The sequence below is a fragment of the Oncorhynchus mykiss genome, chromosome 6 (genome assembly GCF_057628025.1).
Source record: "Oncorhynchus mykiss isolate SJ-2025 chromosome 6, ASM5762802v1, whole genome shotgun sequence".
NCBI classification, from domain to species: Eukaryota; Metazoa; Chordata; class Actinopteri; order Salmoniformes; family Salmonidae; genus Oncorhynchus; species Oncorhynchus mykiss.
In genome coordinates, this window is record NC_143027.1 from 33457546 (window position 1) to 33479374 (window position 21829).

The 21829-nt window shown below is 44.0% G+C and overlaps 1 protein-coding gene across 2 annotated transcripts in view; it reads right to left on the reverse strand.

Annotated features, from left to right (window-relative positions):
• Positions 1 to 21829, reverse strand: part of LOC110525804 (septin-2) — a 49739-nt gene that overhangs the window by 21541 nt on the left and 6369 nt on the right. Inside the window, exons 2-8 of one of the 2 annotated variants that reach the window (XM_036979949.2) lie at positions 20366 to 20611; positions 19435 to 19486; positions 18982 to 19081; positions 18652 to 18738; positions 17806 to 17929; positions 16205 to 16339; positions 15909 to 16026 (exon numbers count right to left, since the gene is read on the reverse strand). In XM_036979949.2, coding sequence (XP_036835844.1) covers positions 15909 to 16026; positions 16205 to 16339; positions 17806 to 17929; positions 18652 to 18738; positions 18982 to 19081; positions 19435 to 19461 — 591 coding nt within the window. In that variant the 5' untranslated portion in view covers positions 19462 to 19486; positions 20366 to 20611. The remainder of the gene's footprint in view (positions 1 to 15908; positions 16027 to 16204; positions 16340 to 17805; positions 17930 to 18651; positions 18739 to 18981; positions 19082 to 19434; positions 19487 to 20365; positions 20612 to 21829) is intronic. The other variant, XM_036979948.2, reaches the window with a different exon arrangement.

Here is a 21829-nt window from a genome sequence, read left to right on the forward strand (position 1 = left end):
ACTTTGACTTGGCCATTCTAACACCTGGATATGTTTATTTTTGAACCATTCCATTGTAGATTTTGCTTTATGTTTTGGATCATTGTCTTGTTGGAAGACAAATCTCCGTCCCAGTCTCAGGTCTTTTGCAGACTCCATCAGGTTTTCTTCCAGAATGGTCCTGTATTTGGCTCCATCCATCTTCCCATCAATTATAACCATCTTCCCTGTCCCTGCTGAAGAAAAGCAGGCCCAAACCATGATGCTGCCACCACCATGTTTGACAGTGGGGATGGTGTGTTCAGCTGTGTTGCTTTTACGCCAAACATAACGTTTTGCATTGTTGCCAAAAAGTTCAATTTTGGTTTCATCTGACCAGAGCACCTTCTTCCACATGTTTAGTGTGTCTCCCAGGTGGCTTGTGGCAAACTTTAAACAACACTTTTTATGGATATCTTTAAGAAATGGCTTTCTTCTTGCCACTCTTCCATAAAGGCCAGATTTGTGCAATATACGACTGATTGTTGTCCTATGGACAGAGTCTCCCACCTCAGCTGTAGATCTCTGCAGTTCATCCAGAGTGATCATGGGCCTCTTGGCTGCATCTCTGATCAGTCTTCTCCTTGTATGAGCTGAAAGTTTAGAGGGACGGCCAGGTCTTGGTAGATTTGCAGTGGTCTGATACTCCTTCCATTTCAATATTATCGCTTGCACAGTTTTCCTTGGGATGTTTAAAGCTTGGGAAATCTTTTTGTATCCAAATCCGACTTTAAACTTCTTCACAACAGTATCTCGGACCTGCCTGGTGTGTTCCTGGTTCTTCATGATGCTCTCTGCGCTTTTAACGGACCTCTGAGACTATCACAGTGCAGGTGCATTTATACGGAGACTTGATTACACACAGGTGGATTGTATTTATCATCATTAGTCATTTAGGTCAACATTGGATCATTCAGAGATCCTCACTGAACTTCTGGAGAGAGTTTGCTGCACTGAAAGTAAAGGGGCTGAATAATTTTGCACGCCCAATTTTTCAGTTTTTGATTTGTTAAAAAAGTTTGAAATATCCAATAAATGTCGTTCCACTTCATGATTGTGTCCCACTTGTTGTTGATTCTTCACAAAAAAATACAGTTTTATATCTTTATGTTTGAAGCCTGAAATGTGGCAAAAGGTCAAAGTTCAAGGGGGCCGAATACTTTCGCACGGCACTGTATAATCATAATTTTCCTATCTCATGATGCCATCTATTTTGTGAAGTGCACCAATCCCTCCTGCAGCAAAGCACCCCCACAACATGATGCTGCCACCCCCGTGCTTCACGGTTGGGATGGTGTTCTTCAGCTTGCAAGTCTCCCCCTTTTTCCTCCAAACATAACGATGGTCATTATGGCCAGTTCTATTTTTGTTTCATCAGACCAGATGACATTTCTCCAAAAAGTATGATCTTTGTCCCCATGTGCAGTTGCAACCCGTAGTCTGGCTTTTTTATGGCTTCTTCCTTGCTGAGCGGCCATTCAGGTTATGTCGATATAGGACTCGTTTTACTGTGGATCTAGATACTTTTGTACCTGTTTCCTCCAGCATCTTCACAAGGTCCTTTGCTGCTGTTCTGGGATTGATTTGCACTTTTTGCACCAAAGTACATTCATCTCTAGGAGACAGAACGCATCTCCTTCCTGAGTGGAGACAAGAAAATAGCCATCCGTGACAAGAATCGACAAGTTGTGCGTTCCAAGATGCCATTCTGCACATCACTGTTGTAAAACTTGTATGTTTATTGGGCTATAGCGTGATATAAAACACAATTCAATATAATTAAAATGCAAGAACCCAAATGTCACCCTTGGGTATAGCTACATATCAGTATGTATCATCATAGAAATAAATAACCATAGAAATAGAATGTAGGCACTTGGTAGCCTATTGCTTTTCCCGGTTGTAAATAGAACTGCACGTATTGGACGTACATGTTTATGGTAGGCCGGGATTACTTAATTGAATACTTGGGTGAGTCGAATTTGATCCACAAAAGTGCCATATCGCAAGGTGTTTCTGAACTCATAAGCTGCGTGATTTCCCATGTTTGAAGCGGGTCTATAGGCCTGTTTATTTGGCAAGACAGCTTGTTGCATCTCACTGTAGTAGGCTATGTTTTAGTTATTTGCAATCGCCTTGTGCTTACTACGTTTGTTTACTGTTAAAGTAACTAGCCTAGATTGTGTAATGCCTTTATTGATCTGATCTATGTTTATAGGCCTAGTAAGCCTACCGCTGTTTTGTTCTGTTCACATTCATTCGATCGCATTCGCAGTTGTGTCAGTATTCTAAGCCAAACTGCTTTTCAGTATTTTTGTTTGCATGAATAACTAGGCTATTACTTTCAGAATTTAGTTTGTATTGTTTTGGTAAGACAGCTGTGTGTACAGCTGTATTCCCATAGGCTGTTTGTAATAGGTGAATTACCCATATAGCCTATATTAATTGCCAAAATGGCCTTGCTTTAGTGTGTAGGGCGCTGTCCATTGTGCTGATACAGTGCAGATGGGCTACAGATTTTGTGCCAACCTGTCACTTCAAAAGCACTCAATGGTCTCAGAGTCTCAGCATTCGAACTTTATGTTTATTGTGATATAGCATGATAAGCAGAATTCAATATGATTCCAATGGAAGAACCCCCAAAAATTGTGCCCCCTCACCGAATTTCAACTGCCCCCTTAGTCACTTTAGGCCTATCCTGGCACCAGGTCTGTCTGCTTGGCTTGGTAAGTAATATCCATCAAATAAGCCATATCTACCATCTTTGGATGAAATATGTATGCTGTTAATCTTAAACATTTTCATGGTGACAGCACTTCAAACAACGGCGCCAAGAAAAGTTAAGACCCCCCCAGGATCCCTGTGGGGATGTAGTCGAGCTAGTTCACACAGTAGCAGCAGGGCTGAGAGGACTGAGGATTCATGGGGGAGTCGACAGGAGCGAGACAATGACGGGAAAGCTGTGACAGCACCACAGGCCGTGGCCTGGGTGAAATATGGCAGCTGCATGGCCAAACTGCCTTCCGTGAGAACAGGAGTGGACGGGGGAGAGAGAAGGGGAGAGGGCTGAACAATTGGTTGTCCCCTGGCTCGGTGCAAGAATAGAACTCCTCCTGAGCTCTCTAGCCCTCTTCCTCCCTTCAAACTATAGAGGCCATGTACTGTCTCAGAGTACTAAACTACTAGTAGCAGTTGCAGTCAAATACCCAACTCAAGTTCTACTATACAGATACAGCAGGTTAGTGAGTACATACAGTACAGTGTACTAGCACTACATGCCATCCCTCATCAAGATCATTTAAAACCCATTGCTGAATAAACATTTGTATTTTCTTTTTCATATATCAGTCTAGAAATGCTAAATGTCCATTATAGCTGTATTCTCATATTATTTCAACAAAATCCAGTCTAAACCAGCTCCTGTATAAAATTTGATGAGATAGAGTATGAGTTTATGAGTAAAGCCCCCCAGGTCACAGTAAGTAAGTAGCCTTGCATGCACAGGAGCCTATTTCCTGTAGCATGAGGCAGCTTGATGTACAAGTACACCCCCTGGACAGGACACTAGTCTATCGCAGGGCCTTACCCCCAACCCCCTCCTTGCTGAGTGCCAAGCATCAGGTCCCATTTTTACAGCCTTTGGTATGACTCAGCCAGGGATTGAACTCACAACCTTCCAATCTGAGGTCAGACACTCTAACCACAAGGCCACTGATTTGCAGTGTCACAGACACAGAGGAAAAACTCTCCAATATATCCTGCTCAGGTCTACTTATGAGTTACAGACCACTGCAATTTCAGCCAGGGAAACGTAGGGTTACCCCGGTTCTATGTGAATATGAATGAGATACGTCACTTATGGGATATGCCTTAGGGCGGGTCACAATCTCAAATAATCCAATCACACAGAGTCTGTTGGAGACAGACAGGTCGAGTAGCGAAGGAGGTGAGCTCCTTTCCTCAATAAAGGGAGCCACTCGCCTGCCAACTTGTCATTCTCAAGCATGAGTCTCTTCTTTGCGCTCTTGCGAGTAGGAAAAAGCAGTGACACATCTCACTCATATTCTCATAGACCCTATATTTCGAATACTTGTTTCGATGTGTTACTTATGGGATATGGCCCACTCCCGTAACTCAGACATGTTCTCCGAAGCAAGGGTAGCTCCAACAGCATCACCCCTCAGAGGCTCCGATACCGAGGACAATATGCACCAATGAAGGTGCAGTGAGATCCAGTCGGTAAAACCTCTAAAGTATCAGGGGTGGCCCAACATGCTGCCTCGCAAATCTCTTGTTAAGAGATGCCTTTGAACAGTGCCCAAGAGGTAGCCATACCTCTGGTGGAATGAGCCTTCAGGCCCTCCGGGGGCTGTAAACCCCTGCTCTGCTAGGCTACCTGCCACACCATATACAGTGCATTTGGAAAGTATTCAGACCCCTTCACTTTTTCCACATTTTGTTACGTTACAGCCTTATTCTAATTATTTTTAATTTTTTTAATCCCTCATAAATCTACACACAATACCCCATAATGACAAAGCAACAACAGCTTTTTAGAAATGTTTGCTAATTAAAAAAACTAACTGAAATACCTTATTTACATATGTATTCGGACCCTTTGCTATGAGACTCAAAATTGAGCTCCTGTGCATTCTGTTTCCATTGATCATTCTGTGGTAAATTCAATTCATTAAACATGATTTGGAAAGGCGGACTCCCGAGTGGTGCAGCGATCTAAGGCACTACATCGAAATGCTAGAGGTGTCACTACAGACCCGGGTTTGACCCCGGGCTGTATCACAACCGTCCGTGTTCGGGAGTCCCAAAGGGCGGTGCACAATTGACCCAGTGTTGTCTGGGTTAGGGGAGGGTTTGGCCGTGTGGGCCTTACTTAGCTCATCGCGCTCTAGTGACTCCTTGTGGCGTGCCGGGCACCTGTAGGCTGACCTCGTCATCAGGTGAACAGTGTTTCCTCCGACACATTGGTGCGGCTGGCTTCCGGGTTAAGCGGGCGGGTGTTAAGAAGCGCGGTTTGGTGGGTCATGTATCGGAGGACGCATGACTTGACCTTCACCTCCCACGCCCATTGAGGAGTTGCAGTGATGAGACAAGATCGAAATTGGGCAGAAAAGGGGTAAATATAAGGTCCCACAGTTGACAGTGCATGTCAGAGCAAAAACCAAGCCACGAGGTCGAAGGAATTGTCCATAGAGCTACAAGACAGGATTGTTTTGAGGCACAGATCTGGGGAAGGGAACCAAAACATTTCTGCAGCATTCAAGGTCCCCAAGAACACACTGAGCTCCATCATTCTTAAATGGAAGAAGTTAGGAACCGCAAAGACTCTTCCTAGAGCTGGCTGCCCGGCAAAACTGAGCAATCGAGGAACAAGGGCCTTGGTCAGGAAGGTAACCAAGACCCGATGGTCACTCTAACAGAGCTCCAGAGTTCCTCTGTGGAGATGAGAGAACCTTCCAGAAGGACAACCATCTCTGCAGCACTCCACCGATCAGGCCTTTATGATAGAGTGGCCAGATGGAAGCCACTTCTCAGTAAAAGGCACATGACAGCCCACTTGGGGTTTGCCAAAAGGCACCTAAAGGACTCTCAGACCATGAGGAACAAGATTCTCTGGTTTGATGAAACCAAGACTGAACTCTTTGGCCTGAATGCCAAGCGTCACGTCTGGAGAGAAACCAGGTACCGCTCATCACCTGGCCAGTACCATCCCTACGATGAAGCATGGTGGTGGCAGAATCATGCTATGGGGATGTTTTTCAGCTGTAGGGACTGGGAGACTAGTCAGGATCGAGGGAAAGATGAACTGAACAAAGTAGAGAGAGATCCTTGATGAAAACCTGCTCCAGAGCGCTCAGGACCTCAGACAGGGGTGAAGGTTCACTTTCCAACAGGACAACAACCCTAAGCACACAGCCAAGACAACGCATGAGTGGCTTTGGGACAAGTCTCTGAATGTCCTTGAGTGGCAGCCAGATCCTGGACTTGAACCCGATCAAACATCTCTGGAGAGAACTGAAAATAGCTGTGCAGCAACGCTCCCCATCCAACCTGACAGAGCTTGAAAGGATCTGCAAAGAAGAATGAGATGTGTGTTACAGTGCCTTGCGAAAGTATTCGGCCCCCTTGAACTTTGCGACCTTTTGCCACATTTCAGGCTTCAAACATAAAGATATAAAACTGTATTTTTTTGTGAAGAATCAACAACAAGTGGGACACAATCATGAAGTGGAACAACATTTATTGGATATTTCAAACTTTTTTAACAAATCAAAAACTGAAAAATTGGGCGTGCAAAATTATTCAATGGAATGATGATCATCTTCATCAGATGACACTCATAGGACTTCATGTTACACAATACATGTATGTTTTGTTCGGTAAAGTTCATATTTATATCCCAAAATCTTATTTTACATTGGCGTGTTATGTTCAGTAGTTCCAAAACATGCAGTGATATTGCAGAGAGCCACATGAATTCACAGAAATACTCATTATAAATGTTGATGAAAATTCAAGTATTATGCATGGAACTTTAGATACACTTCTCCTTAATGCAACCGCTGTGTCAGATTTCAAAAAAACTTTACGGAAAAAGCATAATCTGAGAACGGCACTCAGAGCCCACACCAGCCAGAGAAATATCCGCCATGTTGGGTAGTCAACATTAGTCATAAATAGCATTAGAAATATTAAATTACCTTTGATGGTCTTCATCAGAATGCACTCCCAGAAATCGCAGATCCACAATAAATGCTTGTTTTGTTCGATAATGTCCATAATTTATGTCCATTTATGTCCAAATAGCTTCTTTTGTTAGGGTGTTTGGTAAACAAATCCAAAAGCGCGTTCTGGTCCAGTCGGACGAAAAGTTCAAAAAGTTATATTACAGGTCGAAGAAACTTGTCAAACTAAGTATAGAATCAATCTTTAGGATGTTTTTATCATAAATGTTCAATAATGTTCCAACCGGAGAATTCCATTGTCTGTAGAAAAGCAATGGAACGAGAGATACCTCTCATGTGAAAGCGCATGACTGAGAACGAGGCTGCTGGAAGACCCCTTAGTCAAACAGCTCTTATCTGGCCCTCCTTCACAGGAGCAGCCTGAAACAACGCTCTAAAGACGGTTGACATCTAGTGGAAGCCTTAGGAAGTGCAAAATAACCCATATCCCACCGTGTATTCGATAGGGGAGAGTTCAAAAACGACAAACCTCAGATCTCCCACTTCCTGTTTAGATTTTTTTCTCAGGTTTTTGCCTGCCATATGAGTTATGTTATACTCAGAGACATCATTCAAACAGTTTTAGAAACTCCAGAGTGTCTTCTATCCAATACTAATAATAATATGCATATATTAGCATCTGGGACTGAGTAGCAGGCAGTTCACTCTGGGCACGCTATTCATCCAAAAATGAAAATGCTGCGCCCTATCCCAAAGAAGTTTTAAGGGCAGTTGAGCAGCTGCAAATGTTTAGTGATGATATGATACAGTGCACTGGCTGACTCGTGGGTGATGTGTGTGTGTGGGTCTGGGAGGAGGGGTGTTCGTGTTTCAATGCACTGCCTTTGGCTTAGAACGTTGGCACTAGCAATGCTTGCTGGGAATTGTAGTGCAGCACATTACAGGCGGTATAGAAGAGGGCCAAAATGAATTGACAAACCAAATCATTGCGTGGTCCAAAAGGTTGTGCAAGAAGTATAACATTTGTAGTTAAAGAGCATTGGAAAGGAATATGTTTTCGGTCACACCACTTAAAAAAAAACACCACTTTTGTCCATAGAGTGAGCGTGTTGAAGAGGCTCTTGCACTCTGGATAGTCTCAATGACTCCGAGGCAAGCCTGTCGAATGAAGATTTATCCAGGCCCAGAGGGCCATGGGTTCCGGGTGAGGGTGTAAAATCTCTCTGTTCGCCTGGGTCAAAAGATCCCTGTGTAATTGCCAGGGATCTTCATAAAGCAGGAGAATGATCTCCACTAACCACAACCTGCCTGGCCATCGAGGGGCTACTATGCCTTGTTGAGGAGAATCAATCATAGAGGAGGAAACATGTAGAGTCATATTGTCTGTCCTGACAAGGATGTGACAATTTCGAATGAAGGGCAGAAACTGTATCAATGCATGAAACACTGTCAGCAGTTTGAGGTCATTTATATGACAATGGCAGAGATGTGGGAACCACAATCCATTTATTGCTCTTCCCTCGTGAACTGCGCCCCACCACGTGAGTGACGTGTCTGTCATCACCACCTTCGTCAATGACAGTACCACTAGGGGAGTGCCTGAAACAAAGATCGAGGGGCTCGTCCAGTGACGGAGAGCTGAGAGACAGCCCGATTGCGGTGCCGTTGTGGACACAGACGAAGGGCAGCAAGCCAGAGTCTCTCATTCTCAGTAGTCCCAGCTGTACTACTGAGATGGTGGACGCCATCAACCCCAGAACTCAGACACACGTTCTGAGAGTGACAGAGCGCCCCCTGTTGAATATGGCGAGGCACTGTTGGGTACAACGTGACGCGGTCGTCCGATAGTGTAGCCCGATAAGAGAGAAAATCCAGTTTGACACCTATATATTCTATTCTCTGTGTGGGCACCAAACAGCTCTTTATCTGGATTATCTTGAACCTTAACTCGGTTAGATGGGTTACAAGGAAAGCCGTGTCTCGTACCACTTGCTCCTGTGAAGGGGAGCAAAGCAGGTCATCTTCTATGTAGTCAGAGACTCTTAGCATCCTGGTGCTCAGGGATGCTAGAGCTGCCTCCACACACATGCTGAACAAATGAGGAGCAAGTGCTAGCCCTAAGGAAACCACAAGGTGCCTTGTGCCTTGAAAGGCAAACCTGAGAAACCTCCGGGCAGAATGCATATGTAAAAGCGTCCGGCAGGTTGACTGAAGTGAACCAGTCGCCTTGACGAATAGATTGAGACAGCACGTTGAGCATAAGCATATGGAACGTGAACTTTCTCAGAAAGCTGTTGATGATCCGTAGGTCCAGAATGGGGCGTAACTCAGAGGAAATACATAACTCAGAGAAAATACATATTGCACGTTCCACAAGGCTACATTTTGGGTCCGGTATTGTTCAGTTTATATATGTTACCCCTTGGCAGCGTTATCAGAAGGCACAGCATTTATTTTCACAGCTACGCAGACGATACACAACTTTACATTTCTGTGTCACTAGAGGATTTTAGCTCCACGGATATATTATTAGATTGTATTAGTGATTTAAATACTTGGATGGCTCACAACTTCCTCCAGCTAAATCAAGACAAGACCGAGGTCCTTATTGTTAGAGCCAAAGCAGACAGAGAATCTAGCCGCACATTTTAATTCACGGACAATAAAGATAAAACACCAGGTAAAAAACCTAGGTGCTATTTTAGATTCTGAACTCAATTTCAAATCCCACATTAGAAATGTGACCAAAATATATTTTTACCACCTGAGGAACATTGTCAATGTGTTGCCGTTTTTCTCTCAGGCTGATACAGAGAGACTCATCCATGCTTTTATTACAAGCAGGCTTGACTACTGTAATGCTCTCCTGTCTGCTCTACCAAAGTTTCCTCCAGTTGAACCAGTCCCTTTCAGCGCAGCAACCCCCCACATGTGTGGAACAGTCGATGCCGAGCCTGGTCGCTGCCCATTTAGATGTTGATAAGCCCAACAATTTCGTTGGGTGCTGATGCTGCACTGAGGGCAGAAGAGGGCTTGGAGCAGTGGGCTTGAGATTTCTCCGCCTCAATGATTTTGAGTATTTCTTCCTCATCGATATCGAGGTTCTCATCCTTCTTGCCCGCTGTTTAGTTTTGATACAGTGAATCGAGGGCCCCATATTAATTAGCTTCCTCCAAGGAGGGAAGGGTTTGTGGGTTAGCCTCATTGCCCGAAGGCTGTGAGGGCGAAGAGTCTTGTTTGGAGGTTGCTCTTCGCACTCACTGATGAAGGCAGTTTGCAGGCAGTGCCTTACAATGCTTGCAGAATTTGGGGTTAGCAAGTGATGCCGTAGCGTGCTCAAAACCCAAGCAGGCGATACACATGGGGTGTGTATCCTTGCCTGCTATCATCCCCTCGCATGGGCACGGGTGTGCCGGTGCTGAGGGGGCAGGAGGCCTGCTAGGTTCTTACTGTGTAGGGGTAGCAGGCTCCATGGCTGCGAGAAATACTATTCCTCAAGCAAAGTGTGAGCAAGCTAGCATTCACCTCATGGTTAACAGCCTAGCTAGTTAGCACACTGTTAGCCAGAGAATGAGCATGCTATCTTTGGCTCTCGGCGAACCATGTGTGTCTCTCGACCGTCGAGCTGTGAAGCTAGGGCGGTCAGTCTGGTCAACACGGCCGTGAGTGTGTTGTGCTAAACGTGAGAGGAGAGCCAGCAATTCTACCCTTGCAGGTAGAAAAGCTTGTTTAGTGTAGCTAGACTTGCAGGTAGAAAAGCTTGTTTAGTGTAGCTAGACTTAAGCTTTGCAGTGACAGCTAGCCCTTAGCTAAAACCTTGAGGCGAGGGCTAACCAAGTCTCAATAACTAGCCATGTGACGTTAGCTAAACAGACTTTGCTGATAGCTACTTTAGTGAGGAAAACTGTACTTACTATGACTGAGATATGTGGTTGTCCCACCTAGCTACAGTATCTTAAGACGAATGCACTAACTGTAAGTTGCTCTGGATAAGAGTGTCTGCTAAATGACTAAAATAGAAATGTAATCAACAGGAGCTGAGGTCCTATGTTCGGCAGTGTTAACCTCACGGTTCGCCTGACAGTTCAGTAGAATGACAATCAATTCGTGCTGATGAGAGCTTTTAGTGAGCGCAGACACTACCGCAAGGAAGAAAGGCGAGAATGACCAGTTGGCGGGCGAATGGTTCCCTTTATTGAGGAGAGGGGCTCACTTCATTCGCCACTCAACCTGTCTGTCTTCAACAGACTGTGTGATTGAATTCTTCAAGCTTGTGACTCGCCCTAAGGCATATCCCATAAATGACACATCGAAACAAGTATTAGAAATAGAACTGGCATTACAAAGAATAAAGAAAGGCGAAGGAGAGAGAGGGGGGAAAGAAAAAGCAGGGAGAACAAAGTAAGAGGGGAGAGAAGGAGAGAACAAAAGAAAGGAATGGCGAGAGAACGAGAGCAAGGTTTATATTGCGCAGGGCGGCAGGCTGCGTCTTGACCCATTGCAGGAAATGTATATTGTTCTCTACAAGCTCTTCCCCCCAAATAATACAGAGAGCGTAGGACTGGGGATGAACGGAGGGCAACACATTTAGCTGACGGACAAACAACGTAAAAATGGTGAGAAAGTGGCCAGTGAAAAACAAATAAACAAATAAATATCAGAGGGAAAACACTTTAGTAATTAAACCAATGATTTCTGGTAGCTTCTTGGCTGCTGCTTCTCTGACCGCAATAGAAAGACTGGTACTCAACTACCCTAGTCTAACAGGGGAGGGGCACCCAACTACCCTAGTCTGGCAGGAGGGCAATTGCATGGTGACACAGACTCAGATTTTTCACTTTATATGTCAAACAAAAACCAATGATTGCAAAGTTGAACTAACCATTCATCTCTGCACAAGGACTACGTTTAACAATTTCCACAGAAAATTTTACAAAAACACATTTACTTGAAGAACAATGCAGATGGAAACTTTGGTAACAGAATGATGGCATAAACAGTACAAACCGTAATTCTGTTACCAAATCTTGCATCTGCACAGTTTTTCAAGTAAATGTGTTTTTGTAAAAAAAAAAATTGAAATTGTTAAGTTACTGTGGTATTGACCAGGGGAGGGGCACCCAACTGCCTTAGTCTGGCAAGGGACTGGTACTCAACTACGGTGCTCGGCAGGGCCCACAGAAGCACGTACTGTATATATAATTACTTATCTGATTAAACTGGGAAACAAACAGTGCAAAGGACAACAAGTAAACCCAAGATGAGTAAATCATCAGATTGTATACTTTCTCTTGTATATGAACATGCAGTTAGAGTAGAGTAGACTTTAAGCATCACAACATTACCTTGGCCGGAAGATTCAAGACAAAGAGCCAATAACTTTCAGCATCCAGGAGGCTGATTGGGAAAAAAAAATATTTTTTTCCATAGAAAAATAAATGTAATTGATGCTTAGCGATGGGTAAGATTGACATGCTACGACTATGGGTACAACAGGAGTTTATATATAAATGCCTGGAATATTTCAATTTTGGAGAATCTCTTATAAAATGGGTTAAAGTTATGTATAGTAACCCTAGGTGTAAAATAGTACATAACGGCTACTTCTCAGAAGTACCAGTCAAAAGTTTGGACACACCCACTCATTCAAGGGTTTTTCTTAATTTTTACTATTTTCCACATTGTAGAATAATAGTGAAGACATCAAAACTATGAAATAACAGATATGGAATTAAGTAGAAACCGAAATATATTTTATATTTGAGATTCTTCAAAGTAGCCACCCTTTGCTTTGACAGCTTTGCACACTCTTGGATTTCTCTCAACCAGCTTCATGAGGTAGTCACCTGGAATGCATTTTAATTAACAGGTGTGCCTTGTTAAAAGTTAATTTGTGGAATTTCTTTCCTTCTTAATGTATTTGATCCAATCAGTTCTGTTGTGACAAGGTTTATTTATATGTTTATTTAATTAGGCAAGTCAGTTAAGAACAAATTGTTATTTACAATGACGGCCTACACCGACCAAACCCGGACGACGCTGGGCCAATTGTGCACCGCCCTATGGGACTCCCAATCACGGCCGGATGTGATACAGCCTGGTAGGGGTGGTATACAGAAGATAGCCCTATTTGGTAAAAGACCAAGTCCATATTATGGCAGGAACAACTCAAATAAGTAAAGAGAAATGACAGTCCATAATTACTTTAAGACATGAAGGTCAGTCAATGCAGAACGTTTCAAGAACTTTGAAATTACAAAAACCAGCACTATGAGGAAACTGGCTCTCATGAGGACTGCCACAGGAAAGGAAGACCGAGAGTTGATGCAGACTATTACATTGATGGAAGCTACACACTACCTGCAATATTAAAGCTGATCTAGCCCCTAAAAAAATTATCGAAAAATAACAAAAGAAATAAATAAAAGAACATGGGTCCTTATGGATAGCTTGGTGTCATGCCTAAATATGGACCTGCATTATCCAGTAACTCACTATTAGGCTTGAGCGGTATACCATATATCGAGGTATTTGGAAATAGCCACGGGATGGTTTTTCAATAATGTTGAAACTAGTTTTTCAATACATTTGAATATTTCTAGCTATTATTTAGAAAATACCTGCAGTCAACTTGTGCGATGCATTAGGAGATAAAGCAGATTGCGCTGTTAATTTCACCTGTCACATTATTTTAAATGATGAAGCTTACGTAGTTCCCCAGAACAGTTGAGCCAGTCATGTGTTTGTTTGTAAATACCACAACGGGAGAAAGCGGAAGCTGTGTATTGACAGGGGTTTTATATTGAAGGTCAAGTTCATTTTTGCTTCAGTAGAGTGATCACGGACGTGCAACTGTAGTTTTCCTTCACAGAAAATACATTAGTGCAACACATTCGGCAACTAATTTTCATCAAATGACAACAGAAGTGCAACACTATTTGGCTGGCAGCCACACAAGTAAATTAACTTACAATGAAAAATCACGTTTTTGGGGCAAGAACTATGCTAAAACTAAAGCTAGCAGCCTTCATGGAAATTCACAATTACTTGTATTAATTTGGTTAGTATTCACGTAATAGACGCCCAATGGGCTTTTTTCTGTTTTTTTTGTGCCCCCTTGTGAACTAAACCGGTGGGGAATGAATACGTTTTGTTGGCGGTGGAGCAGCAGGGGTTTGTGTGTATAGACCTGTGTTTTTGTAAAACTGTATGTGAATATGAGATGTGTTAGTGTGCACATCTGTGTAGGCTATCCATTCTGTTTATCCTAATTGCTTGTTAACTGACAGTTGTTATGGGAATGCTAAGTGGACCATGGGAACTAATGCGACAGACAGTTTTTAGACAGTTGAACAGGGAGTGCAATTTGTCCCTCGCACACCCCATTCCATCCCCTCTGGCTGTCAGGACACTCACCCTATAGAGATAATTTTGCTACATCCACAATAACATCTGCTAAACATGTGTATTTGATTTGGTCAAAAGCAACACAAAAAAACACAAAAAAAAAATGTGTTTGAGGAATTGTGTGTGTGTGTGTTTTTACTAATCTGTAACATCAGCACTTTACACAACCAGACTGTGTGAGTCTTCAACAAAGCTGCTTCACAGTGAATGAGTCTGCAGTCACACATACGTATACTCACACTCCTGTAGAACCAGCTCTGTCTAGACCTGGGCCTCCAACAAAGCAGCTGTACAGTGACTGAGTATGCCATCCTCCACTGGAGCCCAGGTTGGAGAGCTGTTCCCGGCCTGAGTGCCAGGCATGCCCCACTCCCATACATGCCAGAGCAGAGGCCTCCCCACTGGGGGAAAAGACCACTGTTTCTGGGGTCTGAAAGACGGGCTGGTGGGTGGTCTGGGACTGAACATACAATACTAGCTGAGACTGTATCTGACTGTTCTGGCCAGTACAGGGTTTAGTGAGGGGAGGGGGGAGTGTCTTCAGCTGCTAGGTAAGCAAACAAACTTGTTAAAGTATAGATAACGAGATCGCTAAGGCAAAACGAAGTGGGTAGGAGTTTGACAATAAGATATTCACTAGTGATTATATTGGATGGATGTTACACACACACACACACAAGTGCACACACACATGCAAGCCCTGTCCGGATCTGGTTGCTATCCCTCCCACCAGAGAGAAAAAAGCACCGTTGAAACATTTGAAACAAACTGACTCAAACACAAGAGTCAAAAGGGGAGGGAGTAGATTAGATAAGAGGAGGATGAGGGGAGATGGCTTGATATCACAGAAGCAGGAAATCCTATTTACACAGCCTCATTCTCCTCTGCCTAGCGTGGGCTATATCAGCTTAACAAACCTCTCATGGTGTGTGTGATGTCAGACCAGATATCAGGAAACCATAAGCATGCAGGTCTGCTCCAATAGGAAGCATCTGGAAGGAAAGGACACTGACCAAGATATGTGTGCTCTCTCTCCCTCTATTTAATTTGTATTTATTTGTCCTTTATTTAACTAGGCAAGTCAGTTAAGAACAAATTCTTATGTACAATGACGGCCTAGAAACAGTGGGTTAACTGCCTTGTTCAGGGGCAGAACGACAGATTTTTACCTAGTCAGCTCAGGGATTCTATCTAGCAACCTTTCGTTTACTGGCCCAACGCTCTAACCACTAGGCTACCTGCTGCCCCCTTTTCTCTCCCCCCCCTCTCTTTCTCTTCTCTCCATCCCTCTCTGCACTTCTAAATAAGCCTGCTATTGTCCAGCAGTAATCAAGCTGCATCATTAAAAATGTACACACCCACACACACAGGCAAATGTGTGTGTATTCACACACAATCACGGATGTTCGACTTGCATAGTTGCCTCTGAGCCAGCGTGCCAGTGTGCTGATAAGAATCTAATTTCTATTATTATTATTATTATATAATCTACTTTCTAATGACAGTGCCATATGTCTCAGGACACAAACAACACAGAACAGCTACTGATGCTAATGCAGCCCTCAACATTCTGGCAACAACCTCATCACTAATTCCATTGGTTCCATTGTGATCTCAGTGAGGGGCAATGCTATGTTTTTACACCTGTGTAAAAAATAAATACCTAGGGGAATGAGGGAAAATTCTTGAATGTCTGACATGCTTGTCACATTGCTTGTGTATGTGTATGTATGTGTGTGTGTGTGTGTGTGTGTGTGTGCGCGCACGTGTCCCACTCACCCTCTTCTTAAGGCGGTCTCTTTCTTTCAGTGTGAGTGTGTCAGCCTTAGCAATGACAGGGACAATGTTGACCTTGCTGTGGATGGCCTTCATAAACTCCACATCCAGAGGCTTCAGACTAGACAGGGACAGGTAGAAATACAAACAATAGATAAATAATAGTAGCTAAATAAAAAGTATAAAGTGATTATGTTCCCCCTACCTAGCCTAAATGGTTGTATGAACTAGAGGTAGCTGTGTGTGTGTGTGTGTGTGTGTGTGTGTGTGTGTGTGTGTGTGTGTGTGTGTGTTCTTACCCGTGTCCAAAGGGAGAGATGAAGTAGAAGCAGCAGTGGACTCGGTTGTCTACGATGTGTCTGCGGTTCAGGCCACTCTCATCATGAAGGTAACGCTCGAACTGGTTATCAATGTACTGGATGATGGTCTTAAAGCTGAGGACACACAGGACAGAACACACACATCAAACAAAAAACAACCAGAGACACAGTCTGCACTAGAAAACCACCTCCAGAAATAAACTGTGGAATTTTGGAGCTTAGGGAGTATATGTACTGTGTGTGTGTGTATGTATATATATATATATGCATCTCAAAAGCCTAAACTGGCTATATCTCCTCACCTCTTCTATCTCATCTGCACCAATTTGAAAACCAGGGATAAGAGAAAGAAAAGACCAGAAAAGGAAGCTGTTTCATTGTATTGAGATGCAGCCTATCATCTCATAGACCAACATGGAGAAAAGGAGACCAGAAAAGGAAGCTGTTTCAGAGTATTGAGATGCAGCCTATCATCTCAGAGACCAACATGGAGAAAAAGAGACCAGAAAAGGAAGCAGCCAGAGATGCAGCCTATCATCTCTGAGAGACCAACATGGAGAAAAAGAGACCAGAAAAGGAAGCAGCCAGAGATGCAGCCTATCATCTCTGAGAGACCAACATGGAGAAAAAGAGACCAGAAAAGGAAGCTGTTGCAGAGTATTGAGATGCAGCCTATCATCTCTGCCATCTGACCTGCTTTCTCTGATGACTTCCTGCAGGGCCAGTAGGCGTGGTAACTTGTTCATTAGCAGGGCGCCTACAGCTTCCCTCCCAGCCAGAACTAACATCAACACAGTCTGCATCCCAAATGGCACCCTATTACGTGTATAGAGCATAATTCTGGTCAAAAGTAGTGCACTATATAGGAAATTGGGTGCCATTTGGGATGCAGTTTACCTCTGACCTATATTCACCTCACCCTATTGGACCCAGGTAGTGTTGTGGTCCATTCCATAGCAACTCCAGATAACTCAGGCCACTACTGTGAAAAAATGCCTTGACTAATTCTGAGAGGAATGGAAATGGAATTGAAATAGAATGATCCCAACTATGGATGTAAGCATATCCTTAACACCTGCTAATGGGGCAGCAGGTAGCCTAGCTGTTAACATCGTAACCGAAAGGTCGCTGGCTCAAATCCCCGAGCTCACTAGGTTAAAAAAATCTGTTGACGTGCCCTTAGGCAAGAAACTCAATTGCCCTAATTGCTCCTGTAAGTTGCTCTGGATAAGAGTGTCTGCTTAATGACTAAAATGTAAAATGTAAATGTACTGTTGTCCCTTCGTTGTTACCAACACCACTGAGAGCTGTCAATAGAGCGGCTAACCTGCTCTATTGCACTCAGCCTAGCCCTTAGATCACTGCCAGTTGTCACCAACCCCGAGTTGTACGTCAAACCACCAGGCCCAAACACAGGTATGTCAGGACAATCAAAAGGAAACGGAGCAGAGAGGAGGAGGGGAAGAGAGAGGGACGAGGGGGAGGGAGAGAGCCCACACAGCAGCTGATGGGGGCAAGGGCACAGGAAGAATAACTGCTCCTGCCGTCATCAACCATTGTACACACACACACACACACACCAGTCTTGGCTGTTGATGGCATCTCCGTATCCAGGGGTGTCGACCACAGTAAGACGGAGCTTCACTCCTCTCTCTTCAATCTCCACCGTACTGGCTTCTATCTGCACCGTCCGCTCAATCTTCTCTACAGAGGAGGAGACAAAAGGAAATACCTTTTCATTGTGTGTAACACACTAGGTTAAGTTTAGTGGGATCCCAGGGGACACAGCTTAATAATAAGCAGTTTCATTACTTTTCACATCAAAGTTTGTTCCATGTGACTTTAGAGCTTAAATAACAAAGTCTGCCAAAGCCAAGCCTCTGGACACAATATCCTTATGCAGATCTTCTGGCACTGGACAGGTGTAAGCAGTATGGTAGAAGTTGCTACTATAAGCCATCACCATATTGCTTACACTTATCCTATCCCTTCAGAACTACAAACACAAAAGTGGTAGGAGCTGGAGGTGCTTTTTCAGACTGGCCAATAATCGAAGTCATAAAGAGGGGATGGGCCTTTTCAAGACTAATACAAAATAAACATTCTTAAGATTCCACTCCAGGCAATACAATGCTGGAGACAGCTGAAAACAGACCTTTCTCTGTTATTACAGTGTGTGTGTGTGTATGCACTGTCTGGTCTGAGAGCAGAACTCATTCCTCCTTGCTTATTTCCTCTCTCCCTGTGTGTGTGTGTGTGTGTGTGTGTGTGTGTGTGTGTGTGTGTGTGTGTGTGTGTGTGTGTGTGTGTGTGTGTGTGTGTGTGTGTGTGTGTGTGTGTGTGTGTGTGTGTGTGTGTGTGTGTGTGTGTGTGTGTGTGTGTGTGTGTGTGTGTGTGTGTGTGTGTGTGTGTGTGTGTGTGTTCACCTGCGGCCCCAGGGATGTATCTCTCTGGGTAAAGGTCTGTCAGAAACAGGCTGTTGATCAGCGTAGACTTGCCCAAACCAGACTCTCCTGCAGGAGGAATACAGACCAGGCATAGTACTCTAGGATCTATACATATCTACAAGGTTACTGTAGCGCACTACTTTTGGCCAGGGCCCAGGGTTCTGGTCAAAAGTAGTGCACTATATAGGGAAAAGGGCGCCATTTGGGACACAGACCTCAACTAGACAGCATTCTGGCACAAAATAACTGCTGTGTAGGTAAGCTTCTCTTGAATTGAATCAAAATAGTTGTGTAATAAGTCATACTCACCAACGACCATGAGGGTGAACTCAAATCCCTTCTTCACTGACTTCCTGTGTACCTGGTTGGGCAGGTTGGCAAAACCCACATATCCCGCCGCCTCAGGGAACTAACAAACACAAACACATGGTTATAGAGGTAATGTACAGTATTATACAACTCAATAGGATTAGCATTGGAAAAGGGGTCTTGAATTGTTTCTCTCCCTCCCTCTCTCTCTTTCCACCCTAACATTCTTCATCTCCAGTGTTTAGGAGATGTGTGTGTGAGATGGTCTGTGGTAATTGAGATTAAATGGATGAGAAAATCCCAAAAGCAATAAGGCTGTCGATGAAACGGAAGCATTTATACAGGATGTCCTCTGGGCTAGGATGATCGCTCTCTTTTTTCTGCTCTGTATGTGCGCCCCCAATGTGTGTGTGTGTGTGTATGTGTGTGTTGAAGTGGTAAGGGCACACTCACTTTCCCTTTCTCTCCAGACTGAGACATGGTCACTGTTGCTGGTCACCTAAACCTGCAACCAGAAACAAGACATCAGATAAGTCACAGTGTAACATAAGCCTGGGTGCTAGTCTGTTTCTGCTTTACTAAACTTGTTGTCTTCTTGGAAAGGCAACAATGTACAGTAGCATTGTTGTAAGCAGTAGACTGGCATCCAGGCTGTCTCACCATCTCATAGACAACAACTGTATAATCACTCACCACCAAGCCTGCAGTCATAACTCCTACTACAGTACTACCATTAATTTGCAGTAGTTACTATCATCGGCATTCTGAATAATAATAATGACACTGACAGCATCCACACTAGGGCACTTTAAGACTGCACTGACATCCAGTCACTCACAGCCAACCCCATTAACTTTGTATCACAGTCAGTGGATGGAGCAGAAACAGGGTGGGCATCAAGTTGATTCCCAGACCTCCAGTAAGGCCTGGTTTGTTTAGTTAGGCTCCTGCTGTCCTACTCAATGGTACTACTCAGATGACAGAGAAATGAGCCTGAATGATAAATTATTACATAATGGCCACCAACTGGTGCCCTGTGCTGCGCTGCCCCCCCCCCCCTCCATTTGATCACTAATGCACTGGGCACTGACTTACAGGTCGTGTGCGATAAGGCGAAAGCGGGGAGAGATGGCGAGCGCAGCCAGAGACAACTGAACCCTGTTATGTAACTTTATTAGAAAAACAAACAAAAGAAACTTAACAAAATAATTTTGAGGAGTGTCCCATATCTGACACTTTAATATTGTCTGGCAACCATTAAAGAGTGATGAAGACTGATTTATTCTACATGGTGCCAGGACCTCCTATCTCCGCAGCAGGCGACGTGGCCAGATATCCCTCTCCGTTTCATCGAGCTCTCAGGAGAACAATGGCTGTTAATCACCCAGGTTCCTGAGGCCTTTCATCTTTCCACGTTCCTGAGGCCTTTCGGATCACCACTCGCTGGGGTAGGAGAGGAAACAAGCACCGGCTCGCGGACCCGACCTCGGTCCCGCAGGCCCCGACCTCGGTCCCGCTGGCCCCGACCTCGGTCCCGCTGGCCCCGACCTCGGTCCCGCTGGCCCCGACCTCGGTCCCGCTGGCCCCGACCTCGGTCCCGCTGGCCCGCAATCACACACACCACCAGGAGCTTAAGCACAGAGGTGGTTAGCTTGCGATATGGACCTTAGCAAGCAGGACAAAGCAGGCTAGCGCAGGGTGAGATTCGGCTGAGTGGGGAATTATGCATCCGAGTGATATCTTAATTCACAGCAGTATTATTATTAATCCTAGTTACCTAGCTCTACATTCTAGGGGCCATCATAATGTACAGGTTACAATGCAATTATTGAATATGCAAAAGCAATTTCTGTGATATGTTTTATGTCTGTATTTGAACAAGCTATTTTATCTGTAACAAAAAATGTATCCCACACACACACACACTATTCCTGGGCGGTCTCTGTGGGAAATAGCAGTAGATTAATTAAGCTGTTCCATTATCACTTCGGTAATATCACAAAGGCAACACTATGGGGGATACAGGCAGGCGGCAATAATACCCACTTAATGAGGGAAAGGGGGATATTTAGTCAGTTGCACAACTAAATCAGAGAGGTACGGGGGGCTGCCTTAATCAACATCCACGGTGCCCGGGAGCAGTTGTTACTGGGGGTTAACTGTCTTGATCAAGGAGACCTTTCGGTTAATGACCCAACACTCTTGATCGCTAGGCTACCTGACCGGCTTCTGTAAGCTGTTATGAACTCACACACCCACACACAAACACAATCAGAAGGCCCAACCTGAGGGAGATTAAACGGTTTGGCAAAGAAGGAAAAATGCCACCTTAGTTAAGCCAAAGTCCTGGCATGTGAGGTCTACACTTGATTTATTAGCTGGATTAAAGCCATGAGGGGCTGTGGTAGGAGTGAAGCTATTTACTTCACCTCTACCACACAGAAACTTAAAACAAAGCATTTACACCATACAGAATGATTTAGACCTATAACCAAATCTATATTTGTTATTATTATTTTGAATTATTTTAAGATTAATTAGTTAAGAACCTCTTCAAGAAATGGCAGCTAAAGTCCACCCTGATCTGAGCTATGCTATGACTCGGTTGTGAATTGATAAACTATTTAGCACTTAAATATACATTGCCTTCTCTAGCCTAAAAGCTACCTGGCCTGACATCCATATCTTCTTAGCTTCAGCACTGAATTAGACAAAAAGTATAGAATTCGACATGTACAATAGTTCCATTTTTAATGAAAGTTGGCAGACATGTATACACATACCAATAGCTATACAAATACACACACACACACACAGAGGGGGGTTTGAGGCTCAACTGTAATAAATT